Source organism: Penicillium vulpinum (assembly GCF_028829585.1).
Source record: "Penicillium vulpinum strain IBT 29486 chromosome Unknown utg000001l_segment0_segment0, whole genome shotgun sequence".
In the NCBI taxonomy this organism is placed as follows: Eukaryota; Fungi; Ascomycota; class Eurotiomycetes; order Eurotiales; family Aspergillaceae; genus Penicillium; species Penicillium vulpinum.
The window spans coordinates 1,786,304-1,811,624 of NW_026643241.1; the positions used below are offsets into that span (position 1 = coordinate 1,786,304).

Sequence of the window (25,321 nt, forward strand, 5' to 3'; positions counted from 1 at the left end):
AGTTGCGATGGATTGGCATGTTTGTATTGTTTGATAAATAATGGGGGCCCAGTATGGGCCGAAATGGGCCCTATGGGCTCGAGGTATAAGCCCACAACCCATCGATGGGCCCGAAGGATGGGCCCAAAGCCCAACCCATTAGTGGGTTGGGCTGGGCTGGGCTTTGGGCTTTGTGGGCTTTGCAGAGGCCTATACATACGTATTTTGTATGGCCGACTAGTGGCAGCCGCTACAGTCCTGCAAAGACACCAGAAATCGGATATGAAAGGAGGGACACCCGCCAGACTCAATATGGCCTCGTGTCTTAATTCTTAACCTCAACTAAAAAGCATTATTCTCTGGCTAGAACGATCCATTGACCGTAAGAAAACTGCGCCGTTGGAGTGGATATATTTTATTATATATACTCCATAATCCGGTCAAACCTTTAGGGCGATTGCAGAAGTCAATTGGAATCGTTGGACGGAGGATTCCCGTTGTCTTCCGTACGTTCTGGCGCCCAGGGAACCAATGAAGGTGATTAAGAACTACACCTGGGCAGTTCAATGCCGATTATGTTATCCGGTGGTCTATCTAGGCATACACATACCTACCTACAGGAGAGCGGGGTTACTAAGGTCGATTTAAAAGGCTATAGAACGTCAGTTTCCTAGCTCTGTTCTCAGCATCACATCTCATTCTTCCATTTTGACCAATTCATATGTCTGTGGACGAAAAATGAATTCTCTGGACCAATCAAATAAACCATCCGGGGCAGACAGTTCATTCACGTCTACTGCTTTCAAGTGTCAACTCTGTGGTCGTCATTTCCGCCGTGAGGACCACCTTCGGCGTCACGGGCTCAGTCATGGGCACTCCAAGTTCGTCTGCCAATATCCTGGATGTGACATGCGTTTTCATCGCGACGATGTTCGTAAGCGCCACGAACAAGTTCACCGGCCCGATTCACTCAAACAGCGTCGGAAACCTAGGCGGGGTATCTATCCACGAGGTAAAATGCAGAAGACGATGACGGATAGCTTCAATCTTGGAACTCCGTCTCCAGAAGACAGGCTATTTTTCCAAAATGAGTGGAGATCGATCAATTTATCTTCTGAAAATGAGGATTCTAGAATCATGGATTACAATCATTTGATGACAGCAGAACTACTCAACACATCTAGCTATTCATTGAATCAATTATTCTCCACTGATGCAAGCTTCCAAAATTTGGGACTCTCTACTACAATATTATCTCGAGATAGCCAAATGATTCAACATGAAGGGGGATCAATCAACTTACCCACTGAATATGAGAATTCCGCAACTATGGATTACAACAACTCGGTGGCAGCCGAACTACTCGACTCCTCTAACGATTCCTTGAATCAGTTATTCTCCACTGATGCAAACTTCCCAAACTTGGAGCTGTATACTACATCCTTTTCTCAGGTATGTATGTCTGTATAAGGAAAGCAGCCTGGGAGGTATCGCTAACATGAATCCAGTCACTCCCACCGGTCGATGTGTTACAAGCATGTGTAAACCTCTTCCAAAAATCTTATTCCATTCGAATCCCATTTATTCATCAACAAACCATCGTGTCACCTTTCCTAAATCTCGAAATAAAATACGCAATGGCTGCAATCGGGGCGCGCGGAAACCCCGAATATGCACCATTTTCCAAGATATTTTTCCGCGAAGCTTGTTCATATTTGCATGGAACCACATCTAAAGTAAGTGATTGGAGGATATTTGGAGAACCAGCTTACCAGCTTTGCAAAGCTAAATAGCTCATATATTTAGAATCAATTATCACGGCTACAATGCCAGGTCTTGTTGATTGATTTCGCTGTTTGGACGAGTGATGATACACTGCATGAGTGGGCCACCCAAGAAGTTCACAAAACAGCTATGGTTAGTGGTGTATTGAAAATATTCGCTTAGTCTGTATTAACCATGTTCTAGGTTGTGAAGTCATTGATGGGAGTTGATCTTTATGACGGGTGCAAAAGTGAATGGACTAACTGGATTGATGATGAGGAGCACACACGGTACTACCTATGCTCTCTCACCACTTCGGCAACTCAAAGCTAATATAATTTAGCACAATCTTTGCGTTCTATTGCCTATCCATCTCTATCTCTATCATTTACGACTATGGAAATATACTTTCCTTTCATAGCATCGACTTGAATCTACCTGAACAAGAGGCTACATGGAGAGCATGTACCGAAGTCGAGTGGTACCAAGAAAAGCAAAAGCAAACAGGAGGAGACATTCACCGGGCAAAATTTCAATCCTCTATTCACGCACTTCTCACATGTGATGTGTCTTGTGAAGAGAGGTACGAATCAGCATCTGTCTTTGGCCGACGTGTGTTGTTGTGTGCCATTGCGGAGGCGTTCGATATGGCAAAGAGACTCCCGATGAATTTCCTCTCGGAAGAAGGATATCACAGGGCCTCAATGTCAGATTTTCGACTGCGAACTAATTTTCTCGAAGCTCTCAAAATCTGGAAAAACCTCTGGTGGGCCAAGCCTGAATGCCTTTGGGACCCGACTTCCTCTGCTCTCGCACAACTCGAGAACATGACATTCCTCAACTGCTTACTCATTGCACTTTCACCAAGCAGAACAGATGAGCTATCAAACAGCAGGGAAGGCATTACTGCCGCGATAGAGATATTTTGCAGTATATCAAAATGTGGCTATCTCGATGTATGTGAAATGGTCCATCTCGCATCTTTGATAGTCAAATGCTTACAGGAAACAAGGTTATCAGACATGCCCCGCGAGTCTTAAGCCCCGCTGGATTTTACCACGTTTTAGAATGTGCAAAAACCGTCAGTGGATGGCTGGGATCATTGGCTGCCTCAGAATATGACAACTGTCTCAGTAGCGATGATGGGAAACTCCTATACTGTGTGCGTCAAGCTGTCCGACGGGGATTACGTGAAACAAAGACTAGTTTCGATCCAAGTATGCTTGACTCGCTTGAATATTTGCAACAACGTGTGCTAGACCTATGCTCTATTTTGTTCGGCCATCGCGAATGTGTTGAGAGAGAAGGTATGGATGCGAAGGAAATACGCCAGCAGAGTGAATGGAATTGCTAGGGACTTGGGTTAGAATAATCCCCGAATGAATAGAAGAGTGCTATATACCCTCAACAAAATTGCAGTATATAGAATAAAAGAAAAAAAATAAGAGTATATCTCACTTGGTCTGATAGCAGAGAGTGTAGGTGTGTAGATTGACAGTGTTGGCTTTGAAAGCACTTGATGTACATCGAGCGGTACAAAGAGACTATGTATGGGATAAAATGCTAGCAAAGCCACCGTAGGCCTGTTCCATCCATACTCCATCTATTTCGACTAACCTCGGTGCACCAATTCAATGATAAATACGTTATCAAACTACATAATGCCTCGCGATAGTGTTTCGCTTTCAAGATAATGCATCATGCATAGAGGTAGAACGCGGCCACTAACACTAACTGGCTCAATATCCATGATTGATCCGCAATTGCTAGGCGGTAGCCTGATTCAAGGGCCCGCGATCATTGGTGCCCGCCGTAAGATCTAGTTGAGTCTGTGAGTGTGAAGGTGGGTGGGAGGTGGCGTGTTGGCAGGCGAAAGAGGTACTAACATGAAGATGTAGAGCGGGGTTTTGAAACCTATGATTTATGACTGCAGAAAACTTGAAATTTGATTTTATAGATTTGTGATATTACAGCGGAAGTAGCTATAGGTAGCTAGTGGAATCATAATGGTTAATGCGGGGAGCAAAGCCAACATGGTGTACCGAAAGCTCCGGTAATCACGATACAGACATCGGGGGTTCTATGTAATTTCTACATATATAAGACCCCGGTCAGGATCAGACTTCCTCATCAATATTCTGCAAAATCAGAACCATTATTGGAACAATAGTACCGAACAGACTATCACGATGTCTACAAATGCTCTACCCTCCCGCGATGCTCAGGATGCACCCTTGAATGTAAGCCCAATCTCGCATGTTTTTTTCCCCATCATACTAACAGTCCATTGAAGGAACAAGGAAATAATGGTGTAAGCAGCATCCAAAACAGGCCGAAGCACGAGTATCAAGTCAAAGAGGAGCCGCTGAACTCGGCCGCTCCCGTAAGCGTTGTCTGCATTGGGGCCGGAGTTTCCGGCATTGTGACAGCCATTCGAATCCAAGAGAGGTTGCAGAACTGTGAGTTCACTATCTTTGAGAAGAATGATGATCTCGGTGGTACTTGGTTGGAAAACCGATATCCAGGATGCGCCTGCGACGTTCCAGGACATGCCTACACCTACACCTTTGAGCCCAACCCTGACTACTCCAAGTATTACGTTGGCTCACCTGAAATCCACGCATACTTGAAGGCCGTCGCCAAGAAGTATGATGTGGAGAAATACATCCAATATAATCACTCCATCACCGAAGCAGTGTGGAATGAAGCGGATGGTGTCTGGGATCTGGAGATTGAGGTTTCCTCGCCTGGGTCTGACAAGAAAACCTTGCTTCGAAAGCGCTGCAACATCCTCCTAAATGCGGGTGGAATCCTCAATAATTGGAGATGGCCCAATATTCCCGGATTGACATCATTCAAAGGCCATCTCTGCCATTCGGCACAATGGAAGGACTTTGCCTGGGAAGGAAAGACTATCGCGGTTATTGGCTCCGGTTCTTCTGCGATCCAAATTACGCCCAATCTCCAGCCTATTGTTGGGAAAATGAAATCATTCATCCGTTCTCCAACATGGATTATGCCTACCTATGGCTTGATTGATTGGAAGGATGAAGAGAAGAAAATGACCTACACCCCAGAGGAGCGACAGAAGTTCCGAGACGATCCTGCCGCATTCCTTGCCTACCGAAAGAAGCTCGAAACCGATATGAACCGCGCATACAGCATGCTTTACAAGGATACTCCCGAGCAACAAGCTGCCAAGGTTCAATTCGCCGCAATCATGAAAGCTCGACTAGGTGGTGATGAAGAACTTGCTGCCAAGTTGACACCTCCATGGGCTGTAGGATGTCGCAGACTTACACCAGGACATAACTTCTTGGAGAGTCTGGTCAAACCAAACGTGGAAGTTGTCACCAACGAAATTATACGCATCGAGCCTGATGGGCTGGTGACTGAGGACGGGGTGTTGCACAAGGTCGACGCTATCGTGTGCGCCACTGGATTCAACACCACCTTCCGACCTCGCTTTAAATTGGTCGGGCGTCAAGGAGTACCTCTTTCCGACCTGTGGGAAGACACCAACAATGTCGACGCCTATCTCTCAATGGCAGTCCCAGAATTCCCCAATTACTTCATGTTCCTCGGGCCAAATTCACCAATCGCCAACGGAACACTCATTCCCGTCATCGAGAAGCAGTGCGATTACATGCTGTCCTTCATTTCCAAGTACCAGAAGGAGAGACTTCATTCTTTTTCAGTGAAGAGATCGGTGGTAAACCAGCTGAACCAGTATTATCAGAGATTCCTTCAAAGAATGGTTGTCTCTGATCCATGTCGCTCATGGTACAAAGGAGGCCGTGCAGATGGCAAAGTTATTGCAATCTGGCCTGGATCAAGCTTGCATTATATGAAGATCATCAGCGAGCCGAGGCACGAGGATTGGGAATACTCCTACAGTTATGGAAATATGTGGGCCTTTTTGGGAGACGGCCGCACACTGCTGGAGACAAAGGATTTACAGACAAAAAGTGAAGATCTGGCGTGGTATTTGGTTAACCCTGAGGAATTCATGCGTGTTGACACACAATTGACGGACTAGTGTGAATCAATGATGGCGTGTCCTGACGCGGACACTGTCCTGCATCAGCTAGTCACTCAGTCATATCGAAATCTGTCTGAGGTCTTGGCAACACCTAGATCATGTGCAGAGGATGTTGAAGTTTGAAAGTCAAGATATCTATATAGTGAAAATGCCTGTGTATATACCTGTGATTGTTCTGTGTGTAGAGAGTCTTTCACTATGTATAACTGTGTCGGATCAGAATAATGTCCATCTGAGTAGATGCCTTGATATCTTGAATTATTAGGAGCAAGGTCATATCTCCATTAAAACGTATGACTCTTGGCTTGTGTAAGACATCAATGCTCATTTCCGCACAGAGGCACCAGGGGTCGAGGAAGGGCGCGTAGGTCGGCGTTTTGGCTGCCAGACGCGCTCCGTAATACCACCGACCAGAAGTTCTCGGCAATTTTATTACGATGCCCATCAGTTAGTTATGCCCTGGTAGAAGGGAACACTTGGGTAGATGAGTCCTTGTAAATCGCGCCGGGCGATATCCTCGACTTTTTTGATTCTCACCGCCCTGTGATTTTTGACTCCGAATCCTATCAATGTCGACAGGTAACGAGAGAGCAACCGAATCATTTTAAATCATCTGAAAATAAAAAGTGTGTCATGCAGAATTTCTGATAGAACCCCGTCTGCAGCCATATTTTCGTGCATATTCAGACGCCACATTCTGCCCCTCGGGCTCGACCACTAAACTCCGAGGCTTGCAAGATCTAGAAACATCCCAAAACTTGGACTAGGTCAAAATGGCAAACATTCAACGCCCCCAGTCGGCGACTACGGTCTTTCTAGATCAGCCACCCAGTTGTCTGGAGTTCTGCCCCGAGGCCCCAGACCATTTCATCGTGGGCACCTATCTTCTATCAGAGAACAAGACCGAAGATGGAGAAGTCGAACAGTCCAAAACTGGGAGTGTACAACTATGGAAATTAGACCCTTTCAGCAAAACATTGTAAGCCACAATCACATATTAACTCGCAGTCAGCCCGAGAGCGAGTATAAAACCTTCATAACAAGGCCACTAACAGCCCACAGATCCCAAATTCAAAGAATTGCCGTCCCATACGCAGTTTTTGACCTGCACTTCCACCCAAGACAGAAGAACTTATTCGCAATTGCAAGCAGTGTAGGATCAGTATCGCTATTCCAAGTATCCACAGACTCCACCGGATATGCATCTGCATCCCCAAGCCTCACTCAATTATGGACAAAGCAAGTACACGAAGACCCATCAATCCCAGCACTCTTCCTCGCCTGGGCACCTGAAAACTGGTTCTCCCAGGCAGCAGCAGATGGCTTCGCCGTCACATTCTCAGATAGCCGGACAGCCGTCTTCGGGACGGAGGGCGATATCCTCCAAGAAGAAAGTATAGAAGAATGGGGCACATATGAAGCAAAACAGATGATCGAAGTCTGGTTTGTTGCATTGTCAACACGCACGGGAACCCCAGATGCCGAGACCCAGAACCCGGCTGCAATCCCGTTCATGTTCACGGGCAATGACTTCGGCTCGTTACACACCCGCCGATTCGATAATACCACTAAGTTGGATGATCCAGACGAGCATATCTCACCCATGCTGCTCGAGCATGATGATCGAGCTCGTCACCACACTGCTGGCGTCACATCTATCTTGCCTCTTGATGTTCCCTTGGTCGATGATGCCCCAGTTTTTCTGACGGGGAGCTATGACGAGAGTCTTCGGGTGTATCATGCTACGCGTAGGGGAGAGGTTCTCGCCGAGCAAGGTCTTGACGGTGGAGTTTGGCGACTGCAGTTGCTGAATACGACGAAGATTCCAGGTTCGGATGATCCGTCAAGTGTATCTGAGTACCGCTTTTTAGTGCTGGCGAGCTGTATGCATGCTGGAACGAGGCTTGTACGGGTTACGTGCAAGCATGAAGATGGGGCTCCGAATTGGGGGATTGAGGTTCTGGCGAAGTTTACCGAGCATGAGAGTATGAATTATGCCAGTGGAGTGTGGGAGGGTGAGCAGAAAGCGACACAATCTTCTGGGATTTTGTGCGTCTCGAGCAGTTTCTATGATCGCAGGCTCTGTGTTTGGACTGTTGATCTTTAGTCAAATTAAAAAGCCATACCAAATTGTAAGTCCATCCAAACGCGGAGATCTTACCATATGCAGATTTGGGTTGTCTACGTTGACTATCCAAAATGCTACTAGAAATTTGTAAGCCGAAAGTATTCTAACATGATTGTAGTCATGAACACGCTAGAGAAAGCACAATGCATAAGCGACAGGTATACAAGTACATCCGCGCCCAAAGACAAGAAAAAAGCCATTCATATCCGAAGAAAGTATATCGTTGATCCATTGAGCATGTAATTAGACAATAGTCTCCAGCTCGCGAGCATAACCCAAAGCATTCTCAATAACGGTGCCACTAGCCACCAGGATATCCTTCTCGGACCTAGCAGTGGCCTCGGGCTCAACGGGGAAGTATATCCGGCCATCTCGGAGGATCCAGCCGCGTTCCTTGGCAAATTCGATCACTGCACCCTCAGAATCGAGGAAGAGGAGGTTCTTGGCGTTGGAAATGGGGAGGGAGGGGTATGCCTTCTCTGAGCAACCTGCGATTTCATTGCGGATAGTGCCAACAAGAACCTATAAAGCTTCTAATTAGTATAATTGCCGGAAAGAGACATTGAATTGCTAACTGAGCACCCATGCAACTTACATTCGAGAACAGACCAAAGTCTTCCGACGGAACACGCTCGGACTTTGTCTCCCTCCACACCTTGTCGTAGCTTCCTTCCATCAAGTTGCGCTCGAGCTCAACGGGGTACTTGATACACGCATCATCCTCAACACGGCCTCCCTTCAAGCTCGCCTCTTCCACCAATCCCTCAAGCACTGTGTGGAACATGGCACTGTCACCCATGCTCAAAAGAAGAAGCAGATACAGCCCTGTAATCTTGCTGCGTTGGCTAGTGCTGAAGTCGATGTCCGAAGAACTCTGCCCGGGCAGACCGGCATGTCTCTCAAGATCGTAGAATGGCTGCAGTTGCTGGTAGTAACGTGTGAATAGCTGCGCATCGGTCTGGCGGATGGAGGCAATAGCTCCGAGTTCGAGGACTTGACGGGCAAGGACGACAAACTGGGGAGGTGTGGAGGAAGTTGGAATCAAGGCATTTTGCATAAGGAGGGCTCGCTTAGAACGGCTAAGGAGTTCGTTGGCAACGTCGAACTGTTTGCGCTCGATAGCAGCGTGGAGCTCTGACACGAGGGACTGTAGATTGGACATGGTAGGGGTTGTGTGTTCAAGACAATGCTAGAAGGGAATAAGGCAGCCTAGCCGTAGTATGACAAAGGCAGTGTTCGAAACAGCGGAGAAGATAGAGAGTTCGGGTTTTGGTTGATGATTGTTGGTGACATTCCGATGCTCATGACGGAGCTGCGGTAGGCGGTCAGATTGTGGTCACGTGTGGGCACTTTGATAATCGCCGGTCTGGATGTTGTCGTTCTCTTCTACAAATACCACAAGCTAAGCTATTTAATTTTTGTTGGATATTACATAGTGTATCACAATATGAATCGGAGTTTTTGCTAGCTAGTGATAGCTATATATTACTCGAATTCATGTCTACATATGGTCATCTGACAATGCCAATTTCACGAGTGTACGGAACAAGGGTGTGCCTAGCCCCGTCGCCGGATCCCACCCTTCAGTGGCATCCCAGCTCGCATTCCGTACTCGTGGAGGAGCATTGCGAGAAGTCCAATTGCAGCCCGAGGAGCTACCTAGAACAATATCCGTGAAACCTATTTTCCCGTGGCTATAAAGCCATGGGTTCAGGAAGCCCATTCGAGACTTACCCTGGGCAAGACGGGCAGAGTTGAGCCGAGAAATGACACCTGCAACCACTGGTGTTGAAGCACTGTACACTGTCAGTTCGCTGTTCTCTATGCAAATCTGTCGAAGACAAACCTTGTGCCGCGGACCGAGACCCACTCACCATGGTCTCGAACAATGAAACTCGCAGCTTGGGCTGATATATCGGGATATCCTCTTCCCGTAGCATTGTAAAGTCCATTCCATCGACTTCCAAGATGATGAAGATAGCTTTTTACTGCCTGGTCCTGGTATTGGGGACGAGGGAACACCTCAGAAAACCCACCTCCAGAGAAGGAAACCGCCCTTTCGGGATTGATTCTGTGTGTTCCACCCACCGTGGTAACAAACGGACAAGAAGCTGGATATGCGGGCAGAAATCTGGTCTGATTCGTCCCGTCATTTCTCACACAAGTACTTCCCGGACCAGAATCTCCGCTGGCGAAAAGGATTGAAACACCCCGGGCACCGAGCTGAGCAAATAGGCTGCAAGTTGCGTTTACATACGACGGTGGAAGACTTTGCTCGTCTTCTCCGTACGAGTTAGAAAGCACGGCAGGGAGCTCTTCATCGGGGAGATTCAAGAGGTAATGGAGCTGTTCAAGGTATGGCTCGTTTGATGAGTTGGTAGGGTCTGGATAGTTCAATTCAGGGACAAGAGGACCGCGTCCGCCAGTGCTATAAAATGTTGCTAGCACTTCATCCGCTAACGGAATGGAGTACTGTACATCTAGGTTTGCTTCAACGCTATCAGCCATGGAGTGTTGATCATCCTGGCCGCCATTGATCGAGACAACACTGAAGTCTGCGTCTGTGTGGTTTTGGGCGTAACGACGCAAAAAGTCATTGAAATCATCGTGGCGAGCATATTGTTCCAGGAAACCAGATATCCCCAGTCGATTTTGCCATTCGGGTCTGGTGGTTGTGTTATCTATTCCATACAGATCTCGAAGGCAGTCTGGTGTGATAGCTGTATTGCATCCAGCGGCTAACTGTTCCGGGGTGGCTGGTTTTGGCCGTTCGAAAGTGGAGCTTCTTTGAGGAACGAGGTTGCCGAATCGAGTTGTAGGCTGAATCAATTGAATGTGGGGATGCAAGGCCCTAGGCACAGAGTAGCCAAGTGTCCGAATAGCGATGCTTTGCTGGTCCTGTTGATGAAAGTAGAAAAACTCTGTTTTCAGCAGCTGCTCGGCCTGAGAAACTGGAACTGTGAACGAGACCCAATGGCCGTCTAATTTGATAGAACTGGTAGGGACTTTTTCTGATCGCAACCAAGCGATAACCTGGTCTGAAATAGCAAGGGATGGGCTCAAGAAGTTCTTCACTTCGTCTCTTTTCATATGTCTACCATAGCTCGCGTGACCTGGGGTTGAGAGCTCGATGACCTTTTGTTCGAACTCTCCTGCGTTATGCTGGGTAATCGCTAGTCGGAATTTAATAAGTTCAGAGGCTAACGGTCTATCCCCTCTTGACCAGCCATCCGGTACCTTGTCTAGATGCTCAACCCGTTGATAGCTGGAATCAGTAGCAAACGCTAACTGGATATAGCATAGCACAAGGGCTAAGGTCTGAGGAAGCGGATATTGAAGTTTCATCTTGTCGTTGAATACTCGCTAATATAGCACCGTGGATAAGCAGCACACTGGGACCATCAGACTAAATATATCACTGTCCAGATGAGTGAAAAATATATCGATATCCACAAGGAAGCCTCATAGATCATCTGGTAAGTGATCAAAATCACCCGAGTTAAGTAATGATGAATGTGAAATTGATACCGATACCAAGTGGGAATACAAGAGTACAACGTTCCACGCCAACATTATAGTCACCGACATCTGCCATACACCAAGCCTAGCTCCAGTCCACCCCTGTAAACTATGATATCCCTGTCAGTACCGGCATGTGCGGGCAGAGACACCCAGATGAAATATATAATTCAATATATAATCGTGAATTGTCACTCCGGATATGTTGGCTATATGTCAACAGAGAACACAATATATATATATCGATATATATCCAAGTTAGTAATAGAAATGGCTTTATGGCACGTGCCAACTATAAAACTTCCCCAATTCAAACATTCAGGTCCTTTTGATGTCCAAGATTACAAATTAAAGGAGATAGAGTAACCATGTCATGCAAGATACGCTTGCTCGTCTTCTGCATCAATAATAGGAATGGCCCATCGCCCGTATATGTACTACTACCTAAAGCATATATCAATTTAATACTCGGTACAAGGTCATGTGTTCCTGTTTGGCTCCCTGAGAAGCAGAGGTCGTGGTCTGTATGGATCCAGTTCTAGGAAGCTCCTCAACCGGGACGACCTCGTGAACAGTCTCATTTGCCCAGCTTGTGGTTGTACAACCGAACAAAAGCTTACGTTACAATAGTTTAGCCCAGTGCTCCAGTTGTATCACCCTAATTTTAAAATGGACTTTACATACCCAGCCCTCAATACCCATATCCCTTACTGGACTATACAAACCTTAAGAATCCATCATCCCACTCTGTGTCAATCTAGTAATAGAAAAGTCAAACCCCCAGCATCGCTCCATGTGGCGTCCTCTAATGGAGGATCTCGTGCTCTAGTCTTTCTCTAAATCTCTAGCTTAAAGGGTAACATAATATGGTTGTACAATAAGAAAAGAAATATAAAGTCAAGTTGGTGCCTTGTAGCCTGAGAATCCACACGGATCATCTGACTTCCGAATCCATGAAATGCGGGATGATCGACGTCACAGTGAAGCTGCAGTGATTATCGCGTCAATCTGAGGTTTGAGGCCAATCACTTCAGAAAAAAATAAAATAATAATAATAACTGGACCGTGTGAGATCGACTTCAGATCCGACTTTCCGAATATTGCATGTTTTGGAATTCGAGCACATTGAAAAGATTTGTGGGGAAATACAGTGTTTTTCTTGCGCATATCTCCCAGTGCCAATCATTTGTCGCAAATAAACTGGGATCAGATTGATTTGGCTTCAATAACTGTGCGGGGTGGCATGACCTAGGAATCGACGTCATTGCTACATTCCCATATCTCCCCTTCCCCAGTCTTTTGCCTCTTTCAATCTCCCAACCTTTCACACTATGGCTGAGGCAGATATACAACATGCTCGTCGATTGTCGGCAGATAATCAAACGGTCTCGAAAGCCGATGTCCCCCTGAATGAACGCTTCTTCCGCTACTTTCAACATGAGATCACTGGTATGTCCTTGTTGATATTGAAACTTTACTTCATTATAAACAAAAACACAATGAAAAGACCCATGCTAATCAGTCCGCCATTATAGCGTTGCAACAAGAGATGGATCGTCTTGCCGATACATCTCTAGTGGGTGGTGAACGTGTCGATGCAACAGATCACTGCCTTGCTGGGATCGTGCGGTTATCCAATGAAGTCAAGGATGCAGCGAGCTATATCCCCACTTACGATCAGAGGGTGTACGCAGAGGTAAACACTACTCGAACTCCATCTTGATAGAACAGGACTAACATCGCTACAGGCCATTAAAGCTCTGCAGGATCGATTGACCGAGACACGTGCCACATTCGAGCCTCGATCAAAGTTCAGCTTCAAGACTAAGAAAAACCCCTCTGCTGTCTCCCTGTCTGACGCTGCCGTACTGGCAGCTGGAGCACGACTTAGCGTCCCTGGCTATCACTCTCCGGGTGCCTCTTCCGTTGACTCGTCCGCGAACCAGACACCCAACTACCCTTCCACCCCACTGAACGAGCCGGAGAAGCATCAGCAAGAGCGACCGGAGCTTGCCCCCATTTCATCCCCAGGTATCTCGGTCGGGGACTTTGGTACAAAGTCCCCCTCGGGCAAGCCCGCCGGTGCCTTTGCAGCCACCGGCATCTCCGCTGTATCGGTCGATGATCATTATGGACTTCACATCATGCTCCCGGCTGCCGGCTCTACATCCACAGTCCCCGCGTCAATTACCTCCCTGGATCGCTGCATCGTTGATATGTCCATTCCCACTGCCAACGGAAAGCCATATGCCAGTTTGACTGCCAAGGGGGTCAAAGAAAGCTTACTGATCTGTGGTCAAGTCAATGGCCCTGCACACATTACCGGCATTGAGCGTAGCGTCATGGTGGTGTCATGTCGTCAGTTCCGCATGCATAACTGTAGCAACGTTGATGTCTATCTCAGCTGCTCTAGCAATCCCATTATTGAGGATTGTTCCAATATTCGGTTTGGTCGGATCCCGAAGGCTTATGTCAGTGTTTTCCTCGCAACTTTCTCTTCTCTTCGGTATTGTACTTACATTTTTCTATCTAGGCCTTGGACCATGACCGTCCCGATCACGAAGATCGTTGGAGCCAAGTCGAAGATTTCAAATGGATTAAGCCGGAGCCTAGTCCGAATTGGAGTTTACTGGACCCCAACGATGCCGTCCCCGAAGAGGTCTGGGCTGAGATTGTTCCCGGCGGGCCGGGATGGTCTCTTGAGGACATTTTGCATGCTATTAAAATAGTCTAACGCTAGGTTTCCCTGTTTGATCGATCGTTGTCTTGCTTCCTACATGAATGGACATCCATGTATGTTTCTACGGGATGCCGCCTCGATATCAATCGTCATTGTGCGCCCACGCGATTGATAACGCCATTTCTACTTCATATAATCATAACCTTTACTCATTTTTTCCTTAATGCCACTTTGACCAATTACGAACTTTGCGATCTTTGAGATTGGGGAAGAATTTAAGCTTAGTTGCGTTACTTCAGCTACCTATGTACCTGTAGCTACGGACAGAAATATGAGAGATCGACGGAGGAGCATGTGCTGATTTACTAATTTCGTATGTCAAATCCTGAGTCAATGTTGTAGTGCCTGAGTTATATCCCCCGGAAGAGCAGATGCTCAGTATTGGTTTGGGCATAATATACAACTCCTTGAATGGGAAAAGATGATGTAGTTTGCCACTTATGCGGCCTCTGCTTTTGACGATGCAGAACAGCGATAACCTGACCCATTTACCTCAAGATCAGATTGAAACGTTGCACTTAAGCTAATATTACGATGGACATTTGGACACTAGTGTAGCCAGAAGCGTAAAGGTAATTGGCAAGCTGCAGAATAAGATATAAGATACCCTTCCATGTCCAAACGTGATCGTCACATGGAGTACTCTGAGAGATACTCTAGCTTCTGTTTGTGAGCTGTCAAGGTTCAGGACTTAACCATTCCAAGTTGTGGGCAATTTTCGGTAACTCATAGCGTGGAAGCCCAGGTCCCGATAGACGGTTTCATCTCCTGAGTTTTGGGTCAATCTCGGCGTGATCAACAAAGAATCAATACAGCAACATACCTAGGAGAGCCTCAACCCGATGCTCGTTTTCATCTCCCATTTTCTCTAATTCCTGACCAGGCTCTTCCTCATGAGACTGCTTACCCCCCTCAGAAGATGCAGCCTTGCCAAGGTCATTCTGCGCCTCGCCGATCATGAGGAATTGAGAATTGGGATAGTCCAAGAACTCGGGCTGCAGAGGCACCCATCGGAGATCTCCGAATTTCTCGAGAACCCTGGCGAGAGCAATGTTAGTATGATAATGATATGGTCTCTCTACAGGGGACTACTTACGATGGAGGGAACTCTGGCTCTTTTGGTAATTGTCCGACTGGTGGACCAGCGAACTTGGGATTCTTCGACTGAACAATCCAACTACCGCGTTCTCGCAGACCAAAGTCCTCCTGAAGAGCACCCAACTCAGCAGGGATGGTCAGGATATAGGCGAGATGGGAAGCCCGCGGCGTAGAGGTGATCGCGTAGACACCTTCCGCGTAGGGTCTAGCTTCCTCGGTGTGACGTTCACCTCGGGTGGCAGTCTGGTATGTGGTACCAGCGATGAACTTTTCATGGAGAGATTGCATAGATTGTCCAGCCTTCTCCACAAATCCCATATCTCGCTCTTTCGCTGAGGTCGGGAACTTCTTTTTGGAAGCATCATCAGGCGGCACGAGGCATCTTTGTCGACAGGGCCTTGGCCTTGGTCGAATTCCGCCCCGAGGGCGGTTGGGCGGAGGACAAAGAAGCTTCGGGCGACGTCGCCGATACTGTGAGGGTCCTCTACATTGACGCGTGGGCGGAAGAAGAAGTAGATGAAGCCCTTTTCAAGGATGGTGGAGGACACTACGCTTTCCCTCTCCTCAGACTTGCGAAGTCCTCCCTCAATTTCTTGAGGTTTCTCCGGAGGGGTCTTGATTGGTTGCTCCTTTGATGGTTGTGCTTCGGATGGTTCTTCTGGCTTGACAGGTGCTTCCTCTACCTTGGGTGCTTCCTCTGCCTTGGGCGCTTCCTCTGCCTTGGGCGCTTCCACTGCCTTGGGCGCTTCCTCTGCCTTGGGCGCTTCCTCTGCCTTGGGAGCTTCCTCTGCCTTAGGAGCTTGCTCTGCTTTGGGAGCTTCCTCTGTCTTAGGGGCTTCGTCTGGCTTTATAACCTCCGTCTTCTCCTTTTTGGGCTGTGGGACTTCTTCAGCTGCAGCTTTCCGTTTGGTTCCCTTGGAAGTCTTGCCAGTCGGCTCGGCAGAAGTTGAGATGGCTTCTTTAGCCTTCTGCGCAGCATGGCGTGAGGATGTTCGTGTAGCCATAATGGATGATGGGTTCGTCCTTCTTGGGTTCTTGGGTGATGGTAAAGACTAAAATAGATCCGACCCAGCGAAGTGTTTTCAGCCTGCAATGAGATACACATGACGTCATGATATATTCACATAAACCCGCACGCACAGCTTGAGTGACTTCCGTGGTAATTGCCGATAATAATGAATGATAGGAATGAAATTATAATAAGAATTTCAGTCAATATCCATCGCATCGGGCATGGGTGAGTTGTCTATGGTATCGTTGCCACTCATGTCGATCGATTGTGTTTCAGAACTTGAGCTTTCATTCGCGTTGGGTTCCCGGAAAGTACCGAATGAGTCCGTATTGGTAGGATGCCATTGTGGTGGCTCGCTAACCCTTCGTCTTTTGGGGTGATGGTCATACACTTGGGACTGGATCTCGGCTGATGCATATCTTTGCTTCAAGAACGGATTGGACTGCTCTGTAGCGGGAGTATTCTGTGCTGGCTTTCTTTTCCGTCCTCTCTTCCGCATCGAGCGGGTTGTATTGCCATTGGATACAACTGGGTAGTCGTCCAGATCATTCAAGTAGTCTGTCAAGTCGCGCTGCCATCGTTCGAACCGATCTGGAAGACGTAGTAGATCTATCCTTGGCACGCTGGGTTCCAACTCATCATGGGGCTCTTCAATAGCATAGGGCTTGATAACTTGAACGTTATCATCGTCACTGTCATCGAATTTGGCCGTGTCGTGGGTAGGCGTTGAGGGTCCTGAGTCGTCCATGCTCTGCTCATTTTCCTCTGGCTGGGGGTCTGCTGCAGCATCAAAAGAAGTAAATTCGGTGAAGTATTCAAAAGGCTGGTTTCGCTCGGCAGGACCTGTGTCATCCATTGGAAGGTCTTCCATCATTTTTTATCAAAAGCCTCGAACCCAAATGCTGTTAACATTTCCAGTCTAAGGTAGATGTAGATGGTCAAGTCGCAAAATACATTTATCGAGCTTCAAAGGAAGGAACGATGGAGATTTTGGTAAAAGAAATGCATGCTATTGAAAGATTAAGTACAAGAGCAAGACCACCTGGGCATGCAGTAAAAGTGTAGAAGAATGGAACTCGCAAGAAACTTATGGTTGTCATAACATCATGGCCTTCCAGATGCTTCCAACGCGGGGTGGTATATGGGGAACATACATCTCCACTCGTTCAAGCTGAATTTGGGATGTATATTCGAGGGGAAAATAATCTATAGTTAATTGAATGTATAATATGAAAATAGCATATCGACCGTGATCTAAAAACAATTCACAATGTTGTACTTCGTACTATCCGTACAGAGTAAAGATCGAGCTATCCCCCTGACCGCTCACCGCCCGGCAGCGATTGGCCGATGTCATTCGCTTCCACAATAGAGTCCACGTTTAGTTTACTGCTACACCAACACAAGCATCAAGTGTTTACCTTTCGCTCTTTTCTTTCTTTCAGGTGGATGCGGTGGTCGCCTCTGCCTTATATTGCTCTCTAGTGTGCGGAGCTTGCTACTTTACAGTGCGGCTCCGGCCAAATCTTCAAGATGCAGTCCTCCCCAAACATGCTCACCAAGGTACACCCCCTCGGGCATCTTAATGCGCTATCAAACACTGGCACTCAATTGAAGATGCTAATCATTCTCTCTCGAATAGTTTGAGTCCAAATCTTCCAGAGCCAAAGGAATCGCATTCCATCCCAAACGGTTGGTCAATCCCGCGGAGGGACACCTAACACCTCAAAGCAAGCCCAATCTGACCTCAAAATAGGCCATGGATTCTCGTTTCCCTTCACTCCTCTACCATTCAACTGTGGGATTACCGCATGGGTACTCTAATCGACCGATTCGAAGAACATGATGGCCCAGTTCGCGGTGTTGACTTCCATCCAACCCAGCCCCTGTTTGTGTCTGGAGGTGACGATTACAAGATCAAGGTTTGGAACTACCAGACCCGGAGGTGCTTGTTCACATTGAATGGCCACCTGGATTATGTGCGAACAGTTTTCTTCCACCCCGAACTACCCTGGATTCTGTCTGCGTCCGATGACCAGACCATTAGAATCTGGAACTGGCAAAACCGGTCACTCAGTAAGACGCATTGGAGCTGCCTATATTAACATCGACTAACGCTTCGGCTGTTTTTAGTCTGTACGATGACCGGTCACAACCATTATGTTATGTGCGCTCAGTTCCACCCCACCGAGGATCTCATCGCCTCGGCCTCGTTGGATCAGTCGGTTCGCATTTGGGACATCTCCGGCCTGCGAAAGAAGCACTCAGCCCCTACCTCGGTCTCGTTCGAAGATCAAATGGCAAGAGCCAATCCAAATCAAGCTGATATGTTTGGAAACACCGACGCAGTCGTTAAATTTGTGCTAGAAGGTCATGACCGTGGCGTTAACTGGGTCTCGTTCCACCCCACATTGCCCTTGCTCGTGTCAGCCGGTGACGATCGATTGGTTAAGCTCTGGCGCATGAGTGATACCAAGGCATGGGAAGTCGATACTTGCCGCGGCCATTTCCAGAATGCCTCCGCCGCTTTGTTCCACCCGCACCAGGACCTCATCCTTTCCGTTGGCGAAGATAAGACGATTCGCGCATGGGATCTTAACAAGCGTACTTCCGTTCAGTCCTTTAAGCGCGATGTTGATCGATTCTGGGTTATCGCTGCCCATCCCGAGATGAACCTGTTTGCCGCAGGCCATGATACTGGTGTTATGGTCTTCAAGCTCGAGCGAGAGCGTCCTGCGTCTGCTATCTACCAGAACCAGCTGTTCTATATCACAAAGGACAAGCACGTCAAGTCATATGACTTCAGCAAGAACGTTGAGTCGCCGCCGATGCTTTCGCTGCGCAAGCTTGGTTCCCCATGGGTCCCTCCCCGTACCCTCTCTTACAACCCCGCCGAGCGTGCCATTCTTGTTACCACGCCCGCTGATAATGGAACTTATGAATTGATTCATCTCCCTAGAGACGGCACTGGAGCCATTGAGCCTACAGATGTTAAGCGTGGACAGGCCACTTCGGCAGTTTTCGTCGCCCGCAACCGCTTCGCTGTCTTCAACCCCTCGAGCCAGCAGGTCGATATCAAAGATCTTAGCAACTCCACCACGAAGACAATCAAGCCACCAGCCGGCACGACTGATATCTACTTCGGTGGAACCGGATGTCTGCTCTTCATTACCCCTACACATGTTGCTTTGTTCGACATTCAACAAAAGAAGCAGCTCGCAGAGCTTGCTGTCAGTGGAGTGAAGTATGTGGTGTGGTCTAATGATGGCTTGTACTGCGCTTTGCTCAGCAAACACAATGTCACCATCGTGACCAAGACCCTCGAGCAGGTCAGCACCTTGCACGAGACTATTCGCATCAAGAGTGCTACCTGGGATGATGCCGGTGTCCTGCTCTACTCCACCCTTAACCATGTGAAGTACTCCCTTCTCAACGGCGACAACGGTATTATCCGCACTCTTGATCAGACCGTATACCTGGTGCGTGTCAAGGGACGCAGCGTCTATTGCCTTGACCGCAACGCCCAGCCACGGATTTTGGAGATTGACCCCACTGAGTACCGTTTCAAGCTCGCCCTCGTGAAGCGGAATTACGACGAAATGCTTCAGATTATCAAGACCTCTAGTTTGGTTGGCCAAAGCATCATTTCTTATCTGCAGAAGAAGGGTTACCCGGAGATTGCTCTGCAATTCGTGCAAGACCCCCAGACCCGCTTCGATCTTGCCCTTGAATGCGGCAACCTCGAGGTTGCCAATGAAATGGCACGGGAACTCGACCGCCCCAAATTCTGGAGCAGACTTGGAGCCGAGGCTTTGGCTCATGGTAACCACCAGACCGTCGAAATGACTTACCAAAAGCAGCGTAACTTTGATAAGCTCTCTTTCCTCTACCTCTGTACCGGCGACCAGGAGAAGCTTGCTCGTATGGCTAAGATTGCCGAACACCGTGGAGACTTCACATCTCGCTTCCAAAACTCCATCTACCGCGGAGACGTTGAGGACCGAATTCAGATGTTCAAGGAAGTGGACTTGTGTATGTATTAACCCCGGTGGCAATTGTTTCTTTCATACTAATTTTCGCTAGACCCCCTTGCGTATCTCACTGCCAAGTCACATGGTCTGACTGAAGAGGCTGAATCCATTTTGGAGGCTACTGGTCTCACCGAAGATCAGATCGCCCTGCCCACACTGGAGCAACCTCTGACGGTTCCCCAGCCCATTGTGCCCACTTTCAAGTCCAACTGGCCTGTTAAGGCTGCTGGCCACTCCTCCTTTGAGAAGGCTCTTCTTGGGGAGGTTGGTGCCGCCGATGAAGAGGCTGGTGCTGATGGATTCGAGATTGAGGAAGAGGAGCAAGAAGCTACTCTTGCGCGTGAAACCCTTGATGAGGATGAAGAGGAAGTTTCCGGATGGGACATGGGTGATGATGTCAATGTTGAGGAAGAGGTCGACTTTGTCAATGTGGAAAGCGCCGAAGCTGGTGCAGGTGGTTCTGAGGCCGATTTGTGGGCTCGCAACTCCCCGCTAGCTGCCGACCACGTCGCTGCTGGCTCTTTCGACACTGCAATGCAGCTCCTGAACCGCCAAGTCGGTGCCGTACAGTTCGCTCCCCTCAAGCCTCGCTTCCTCGAAGTTTACAAGGCGACTAAGACATATCTCCCGGCGACCGCTGGTCTGCCACCTTTAGTCAACTATGTGCGCCGGACGGTCGACGAGACTGACTTCCGGAAAGTGCTTCCCATCATTCCCCGGGACCTAGAGACGGTCGCCACTGTTGACTTGCAAGAAGGTTATGCTGCTATGCGGTCCAACAAATTGGAAGATGGCGTAGCAATCTTCAAGCGCATTCTTCACACCGTTCTCGTTAACACCGTCTCATCCGAAACCGAAGTTGAGGAGGCAAAGAAGATTATTGCCACTGCCCGGGAATACATTCTTGCTATGTCGATCGAGCTCGAGCGCCGTACTCTCTCTACCGACTCCCCCGAGGACCTCAAGCGCAGCCTTGAGCTGTCGGCCTACTTCACAATCCCTAAGCTCGAGGTTGCTCACCGTCAACTGGCATTGATGGCTGCTATGAAGTTAGCCTTTGCCAATAAGAACTACGGCTCAGCCTTGAGCTTTGCCAACCGGATGGTGGCCAATGGAGGCTCCGCTAAGCTTTTGGAACAGGTAAGGCCTTTCCTTGAGATTGAATTATCAACATGTGACATGCCAATACTAACTATGAAAAATAGGCCAAGAAGATCAAAGCTCAATGCGAACGCAACCCTCAAGACCAGGTCGACATTGACTTCGACCCCTTCGCCGAGTTCGATATCTGTGCTGCCTCCTTCACTCCTATCTACAACGGCTCTCCCAGTGTCTCAGACCCCTTCACCGGTGCCAAATACCACCCCCAGTACAAGGGAAGTGTCGACCGGATATCTGATGTCACGGAGATTGGTGCCCCGGCCAGTGGCCTGCGCCTGTTCGTCCCCAGTCAATTTTAATTGCCGCATGACGATGCATAACGGTTTTCTGCCTTTTTTTCCTTCTTTCTGAAACGAAGTTACAAAATGGGTACATTTTCATCTGCACTAGGAGAAGTTGTGTTTGGCGGCGCTTTTCATTTTTTTTTTCGGCTGGGAGAAAGACAAAACTTCCTGCACACAGTCCCCTTGTCTAGATGTCTTTTTGTATCCAAGATTATAATTGCTTAGCGATCTAGTTTGTATGCGAACATGTTTTGTCCAATAGTTCTCTCTTCCAGGCATTACCCTAATCGTGTCTTTACATAGTAGTCGCCAAGGATATATTACCCCGTCAGTAGTGATAAAAGTACAATCTATTTGATTCGCCAAAATATGCATATCTAATTTACAAGGGAGATGTCCAAACTAAAGAGTAGAGAGAAAACCACTCCAACCAAAACATCATAACCATCCACTTAATCACAACGACCATCCTTCCACCCAGTCCGCCACCTCTCCTCCCAGAAATTACAATCAAACTCCTTCTTTCCAAGCTTTCGATTAACTTCATTATGCGCCTCGCACATCCACCACCCGAACTCCTTCCGACTCCCCAGTTTCGGCTGATTTCGTCCACTCGGATGCGCCATCCATGTCCGGAAATCATCCGCGCACACCCAGCACGGATACAGCTTCGAGAAGAACTTCAAGAACCCGCTCATATTAGCTTGGTGTTCCATATTTGCCTTTTCAGGGTATGTGGCTGCCATCGAGTGCAATAGTGTCCATGTTGAGCGGCCTAGCTCTTCGACGTCTGGCGGGCAGTCCGAGGGAGTTTCCTTGGGGGAGGACGTTGCTGCGGCGGCGAATGCGGCAGTTGAGGTTGCCATTTTGCCAGTGCTCGAGGTTGAGTTTGAACCTGCGCTTTTGAGGTCGGCTTGCTTGGTCAATGCTCGCCATGAGGCGACGGAGGTGCAGGTGCGGCAACTGGGAGGTGGGTATGTTAGCTTTTTCGGTAGAAGAGTGAGTCAAGCTTCTGCTAGTCGTAGATACGCACGGTTTTCCGTCTTTGTCCAAAACTACGCCCTTGGGCAATGGGGCTTTCGAGTCATCGTTCCCACTTGGCTTGGAGGTCGCGGAGGTTTGCTGGTTGAATATTGACCCCGTGCCTTTATATTGACTATCGACTTGCTCCGGCGGAACCGAGGACATGTTTTCGGTTGTAGATATTTGATTTTCTTGAAAAATTGATGAATTGGAGTCGTGGAAGTGATCCGGGGCTGATTTCTAATAGATTACGGAGAAACAGCGGAGGCGACAAAGAGGTAATAGTGACAGATTTTTGGCGAAACAATCAGTAAAAAGAGTGTCAAAAAGAAGTGAGAAAAATTCTTTAGACAATGAGCTTTGAATATGTAGAAAATGCAGAAGCTAAACTTTCGGAGCAAGGCCAGTTACAAATGACATTTACACTTCTATGTCACGGCGCCGATCCATTTAATCTCGATCCAGCTTTGTCATCCATTCCAGCGCGCTCTAGTGGTCAACCCAGACGCGCTCAGGTTCGCAGTTTGACTGAAACACATAAACTTCTTTATTCCATTACTTTGTTCTCTGTTCCTTATTTCCCGATATATAGTCTAGGAAGCTGGGCATTTCCTGCAAAATCACTCCTACATCATCAGTCTCCCTTGATCGCCAAAAAGCAACATCAACATGCCGCCGAAGTATACGCTATCCGACTCCGAGTCTGAAGCTGAGGGCGAGGTGCCCAACATTCCTTCTGACCGGGTTCTAGAAAAAAGCCTTCGAGATCGAGTAGCTGCGATCTTCAAGTCGGGGAACATGGATGAATTGACCGTGAAGCGTGTGCGACTTGCGGCGGAAGCTACACTAGGTCTCACAACGGGCTACTTCAAGTCTACAGCTGACTGGAAAGTGCGGAGTGAGGATATAATAAAGAACGAGGTGGTGAGTCTTTGTTTTCATATATAGCGCTTCTTTGGCAGCTTATAAGCAGCTTTAGAGAAGAAGACACTGATTGCTTTCACAGGAAATACAAGATCAGGCAATACAAAATCCACAATCCCAAACACCCAAAAAGACCCCCTCTCCGCCAAAACCTAAGCCCACTGCCACTGCGAAGCGAGCAAAACCTGAGACCGCGCCGAAGTCTAGGAAACGCCAGAAAACTAAGACGCCGGTGTCCGACGAGGAGGTTGAGCTAGCAGTCCCGTTGGACGACGAAAGTGATGAGGTCACAAAGCCTAAGAGTCGATCGAAAGCACCAGTTAAGCAGTCGCCGATGAAGAAGTCACCAGCGAAGAAGGTCTCCGTACAGAAACCCAAGAAAGATATATCAGACGCTTCTGACTTCTCCGGCGATGAGAGTGATAATGATGATGTCACAAAGCCAAAGAAACGATCGAGAGCGTCAGTAAAGAAGTCGCCAGTGAAGAAGGCCTCTGTACGAAATCTCCCCACGAACGATGCATCAGACACTTCCGATGTTCCCGATGGCACTTCAAATGCCGCCAAACCGACCAGAGATACCAGGGATGATTCTGAAAGCGAGATGTCCGTGGTACTTGATGAAGAGCCTAAGGCCCCACGCAAGCAACAGAAAAGTGCCGGGGGAACTGCAACCAAGACGAAGAAAGTCCCTAAAGCTAAGGATGAAGATATCAGCCCGGACCAGGCTGAAATCAAACGGCTGCAAGGATGGCTCATCAAATGTGGGATCCGTAAGCTGTGGGGTAAAGAGCTGGCGCCATATGACACCCCCAAGGCCAAGATCAAGCATCTCAAGGGAATGTTGGAGGATGCTGGAATGACTGGCCGGCCATCTCAAGAAAAGGCAAACCAGATCCGCGAAGAACGGGAGCTAAAAGCGGATTTAGAGCAGATCCAGCAAGGCGCAAAACATTGGGGCGCCAAAAGTGACGAGGAGAATGAGGAAGGTGTGAAGCCTCGGCGTAAGGTGTCTCGGGGGCGACAGTCGCTTGCGTTCTTAGAGAGTGATGGCGAAGAAACTGATTGATAGATAGCATGGGGTTCGTAAGGAATGAGCTCATCGGACCAACGGCTGGGCTCCCAGTATATCGGATAATGCGTCCATGTCACTTTGTATTTCATACTTCATAATATCCAAATATAGTTATGTTAGTAAGGGTGTTCATTATCGCCCATTTTTCGGACCACTCATGCGCTGGGCAGTCAAGCTGAAGATAGCAACAGAAGAGATGAAGAGGACGAGATTGTAGAACTGCCCGTGGAAACTCGTTAGCATTATCCAATCGACTCGAAGTGGTCCAATGACATACGGCCTTTCGGGAGTACTCGTTCTCCTCCACCTCCGTTCTAGCCTCGACAAAGAGGCGCCTTAAGTTAGGGAGGTTAGCCTGCAGATGTGTTAGTCCTAGCAATGATGCAGTTTGGCAGGTGGAATAAATACCATTAAGACAGTGGTGATCTGGATTAAAGGACAATCAAAAGGGAAGGAGAGATGACGGTAGAGCGGGAGAGTCCAGAAGCCACCAATTTGTGGACAACTTTTGATCGCCGGGAACACCCTTTCTCTCCCTCTT

General features: G+C 48.1%; 12 protein-coding genes across 12 annotated transcripts; 6 read left to right on the plus strand and 6 right to left on the minus strand.

Moving 5' to 3' along the window:
• Positions 1–1,248: 1,248 nt before the first annotated feature.
• Positions 1,249–2,783, plus strand: N7479_000655 (Zinc finger C2H2-type protein; the record flags this gene model as incomplete). The annotated part of the gene is made up of 6 exons (XM_057248353.1): positions 1,249–1,431; positions 1,488–1,715; positions 1,786–1,896; positions 1,948–2,033; positions 2,087–2,699; positions 2,748–2,783. The coding sequence occupies 6 exons, from the start codon at positions 1,249–1,251 to the stop codon at positions 2,781–2,783; spliced, it is 1,257 nt and encodes a 418-aa protein (XP_057112785.1).
• Positions 2,784–3,932: 1,149 nt separating this feature from the next.
• N7479_000656 (flavin-containing monooxygenase) lies at positions 3,933–5,782 on the plus strand (the record flags this gene model as incomplete). Its single annotated transcript, XM_057248354.1, has 2 exons — positions 3,933–3,983; positions 4,037–5,782. 2 exons carry the CDS (start codon positions 3,933–3,935, stop codon positions 5,780–5,782), a joined length of 1,797 nt encoding a protein of 598 aa, XP_057112786.1.
• A 776-nt stretch (positions 5,783–6,558) lies between these two features.
• N7479_000657 (uncharacterized protein) lies at positions 6,559–7,892 on the plus strand (the record flags this gene model as incomplete). The annotated part of the gene is made up of 2 exons (XM_057248355.1): positions 6,559–6,764; positions 6,848–7,892. The coding sequence occupies 2 exons, from the start codon at positions 6,559–6,561 to the stop codon at positions 7,890–7,892; spliced, it is 1,251 nt and encodes a 416-aa protein (XP_057112787.1).
• A 264-nt stretch (positions 7,893–8,156) lies between these two features.
• Positions 8,157–9,075, minus strand: rpnL (proteasome regulatory particle lid subunit rpnL; the record flags this gene model as incomplete). Its single annotated transcript, XM_057248356.1, has 2 exons — positions 8,157–8,435; positions 8,509–9,075. 2 exons carry the CDS (start codon positions 9,073–9,075, stop codon positions 8,157–8,159), a joined length of 846 nt encoding a protein of 281 aa, XP_057112788.1.
• Positions 9,076–9,414: 339 nt separating this feature from the next.
• On the minus strand, positions 9,415–11,258 carry N7479_000659 (S53 family peptidase; the record flags this gene model as incomplete). Its single annotated transcript, XM_057248357.1, has 2 exons — positions 9,415–9,709; positions 9,760–11,258. The coding sequence occupies 2 exons, from the start codon at positions 11,256–11,258 to the stop codon at positions 9,415–9,417; spliced, it is 1,794 nt and encodes a 597-aa protein (XP_057112789.1).
• A 1,505-nt stretch (positions 11,259–12,763) lies between these two features.
• N7479_000660 (putative tubulin-specific chaperone c) lies at positions 12,764–14,166 on the plus strand (the record flags this gene model as incomplete). Its single annotated transcript, XM_057248358.1, has 4 exons — positions 12,764–12,881; positions 12,968–13,128; positions 13,181–13,903; positions 13,966–14,166. 4 exons carry the CDS (start codon positions 12,764–12,766, stop codon positions 14,164–14,166), a joined length of 1,203 nt encoding a protein of 400 aa, XP_057112790.1.
• A 697-nt stretch (positions 14,167–14,863) lies between these two features.
• On the minus strand, positions 14,864–16,274 carry N7479_000661 (uncharacterized protein; the record flags this gene model as incomplete). The annotated part of the gene is given in 4 exon segments (XM_057248359.1): positions 14,864–14,940; positions 14,996–15,210; positions 15,269–15,602; positions 15,617–16,274. 4 exon segments carry the CDS (start codon positions 16,272–16,274, stop codon positions 14,864–14,866), a joined length of 1,284 nt encoding a protein of 427 aa, XP_057112791.1.
• Positions 16,275–16,478: 204 nt separating this feature from the next.
• On the minus strand, positions 16,479–17,156 carry N7479_000662 (uncharacterized protein; the record flags this gene model as incomplete). Its single annotated transcript, XM_057248360.1, has 1 exon — positions 16,479–17,156. The coding sequence occupies one exon, from the start codon at positions 17,154–17,156 to the stop codon at positions 16,479–16,481; it is 678 nt and encodes a 225-aa protein (XP_057112792.1).
• Positions 17,157–17,815: 659 nt separating this feature from the next.
• Positions 17,816–21,773, plus strand: N7479_000663 (coatomer subunit alpha; the record flags this gene model as incomplete). The annotated part of the gene is made up of 6 exons (XM_057248361.1): positions 17,816–17,845; positions 17,925–17,974; positions 18,039–18,358; positions 18,416–20,314; positions 20,366–21,453; positions 21,519–21,773. 6 exons carry the CDS (start codon positions 17,816–17,818, stop codon positions 21,771–21,773), a joined length of 3,642 nt encoding a protein of 1,213 aa, XP_057112793.1.
• A 437-nt stretch (positions 21,774–22,210) lies between these two features.
• On the minus strand, positions 22,211–22,946 carry N7479_000664 (flavin-linked sulfhydryl oxidase; the record flags this gene model as incomplete). The annotated part of the gene is made up of 2 exons (XM_057248362.1): positions 22,211–22,721; positions 22,792–22,946. The coding sequence occupies 2 exons, from the start codon at positions 22,944–22,946 to the stop codon at positions 22,211–22,213; spliced, it is 666 nt and encodes a 221-aa protein (XP_057112794.1).
• Positions 22,947–23,450: 504 nt separating this feature from the next.
• N7479_000665 (putative transcriptional regulator) lies at positions 23,451–24,774 on the plus strand (the record flags this gene model as incomplete). Its single annotated transcript, XM_057248363.1, has 2 exons — positions 23,451–23,705; positions 23,788–24,774. 2 exons carry the CDS (start codon positions 23,451–23,453, stop codon positions 24,772–24,774), a joined length of 1,242 nt encoding a protein of 413 aa, XP_057112795.1.
• Positions 24,775–24,912: 138 nt separating this feature from the next.
• On the minus strand, positions 24,913–25,191 carry N7479_000666 (DUF5310 domain-containing protein; the record flags this gene model as incomplete). The annotated part of the gene is made up of 3 exons (XM_057248364.1): positions 24,913–24,999; positions 25,058–25,135; positions 25,189–25,191. 3 exons carry the CDS (start codon positions 25,189–25,191, stop codon positions 24,913–24,915), a joined length of 168 nt encoding a protein of 55 aa, XP_057112796.1.
• Between the last annotated feature and the right edge of the window lie 130 nt (positions 25,192–25,321).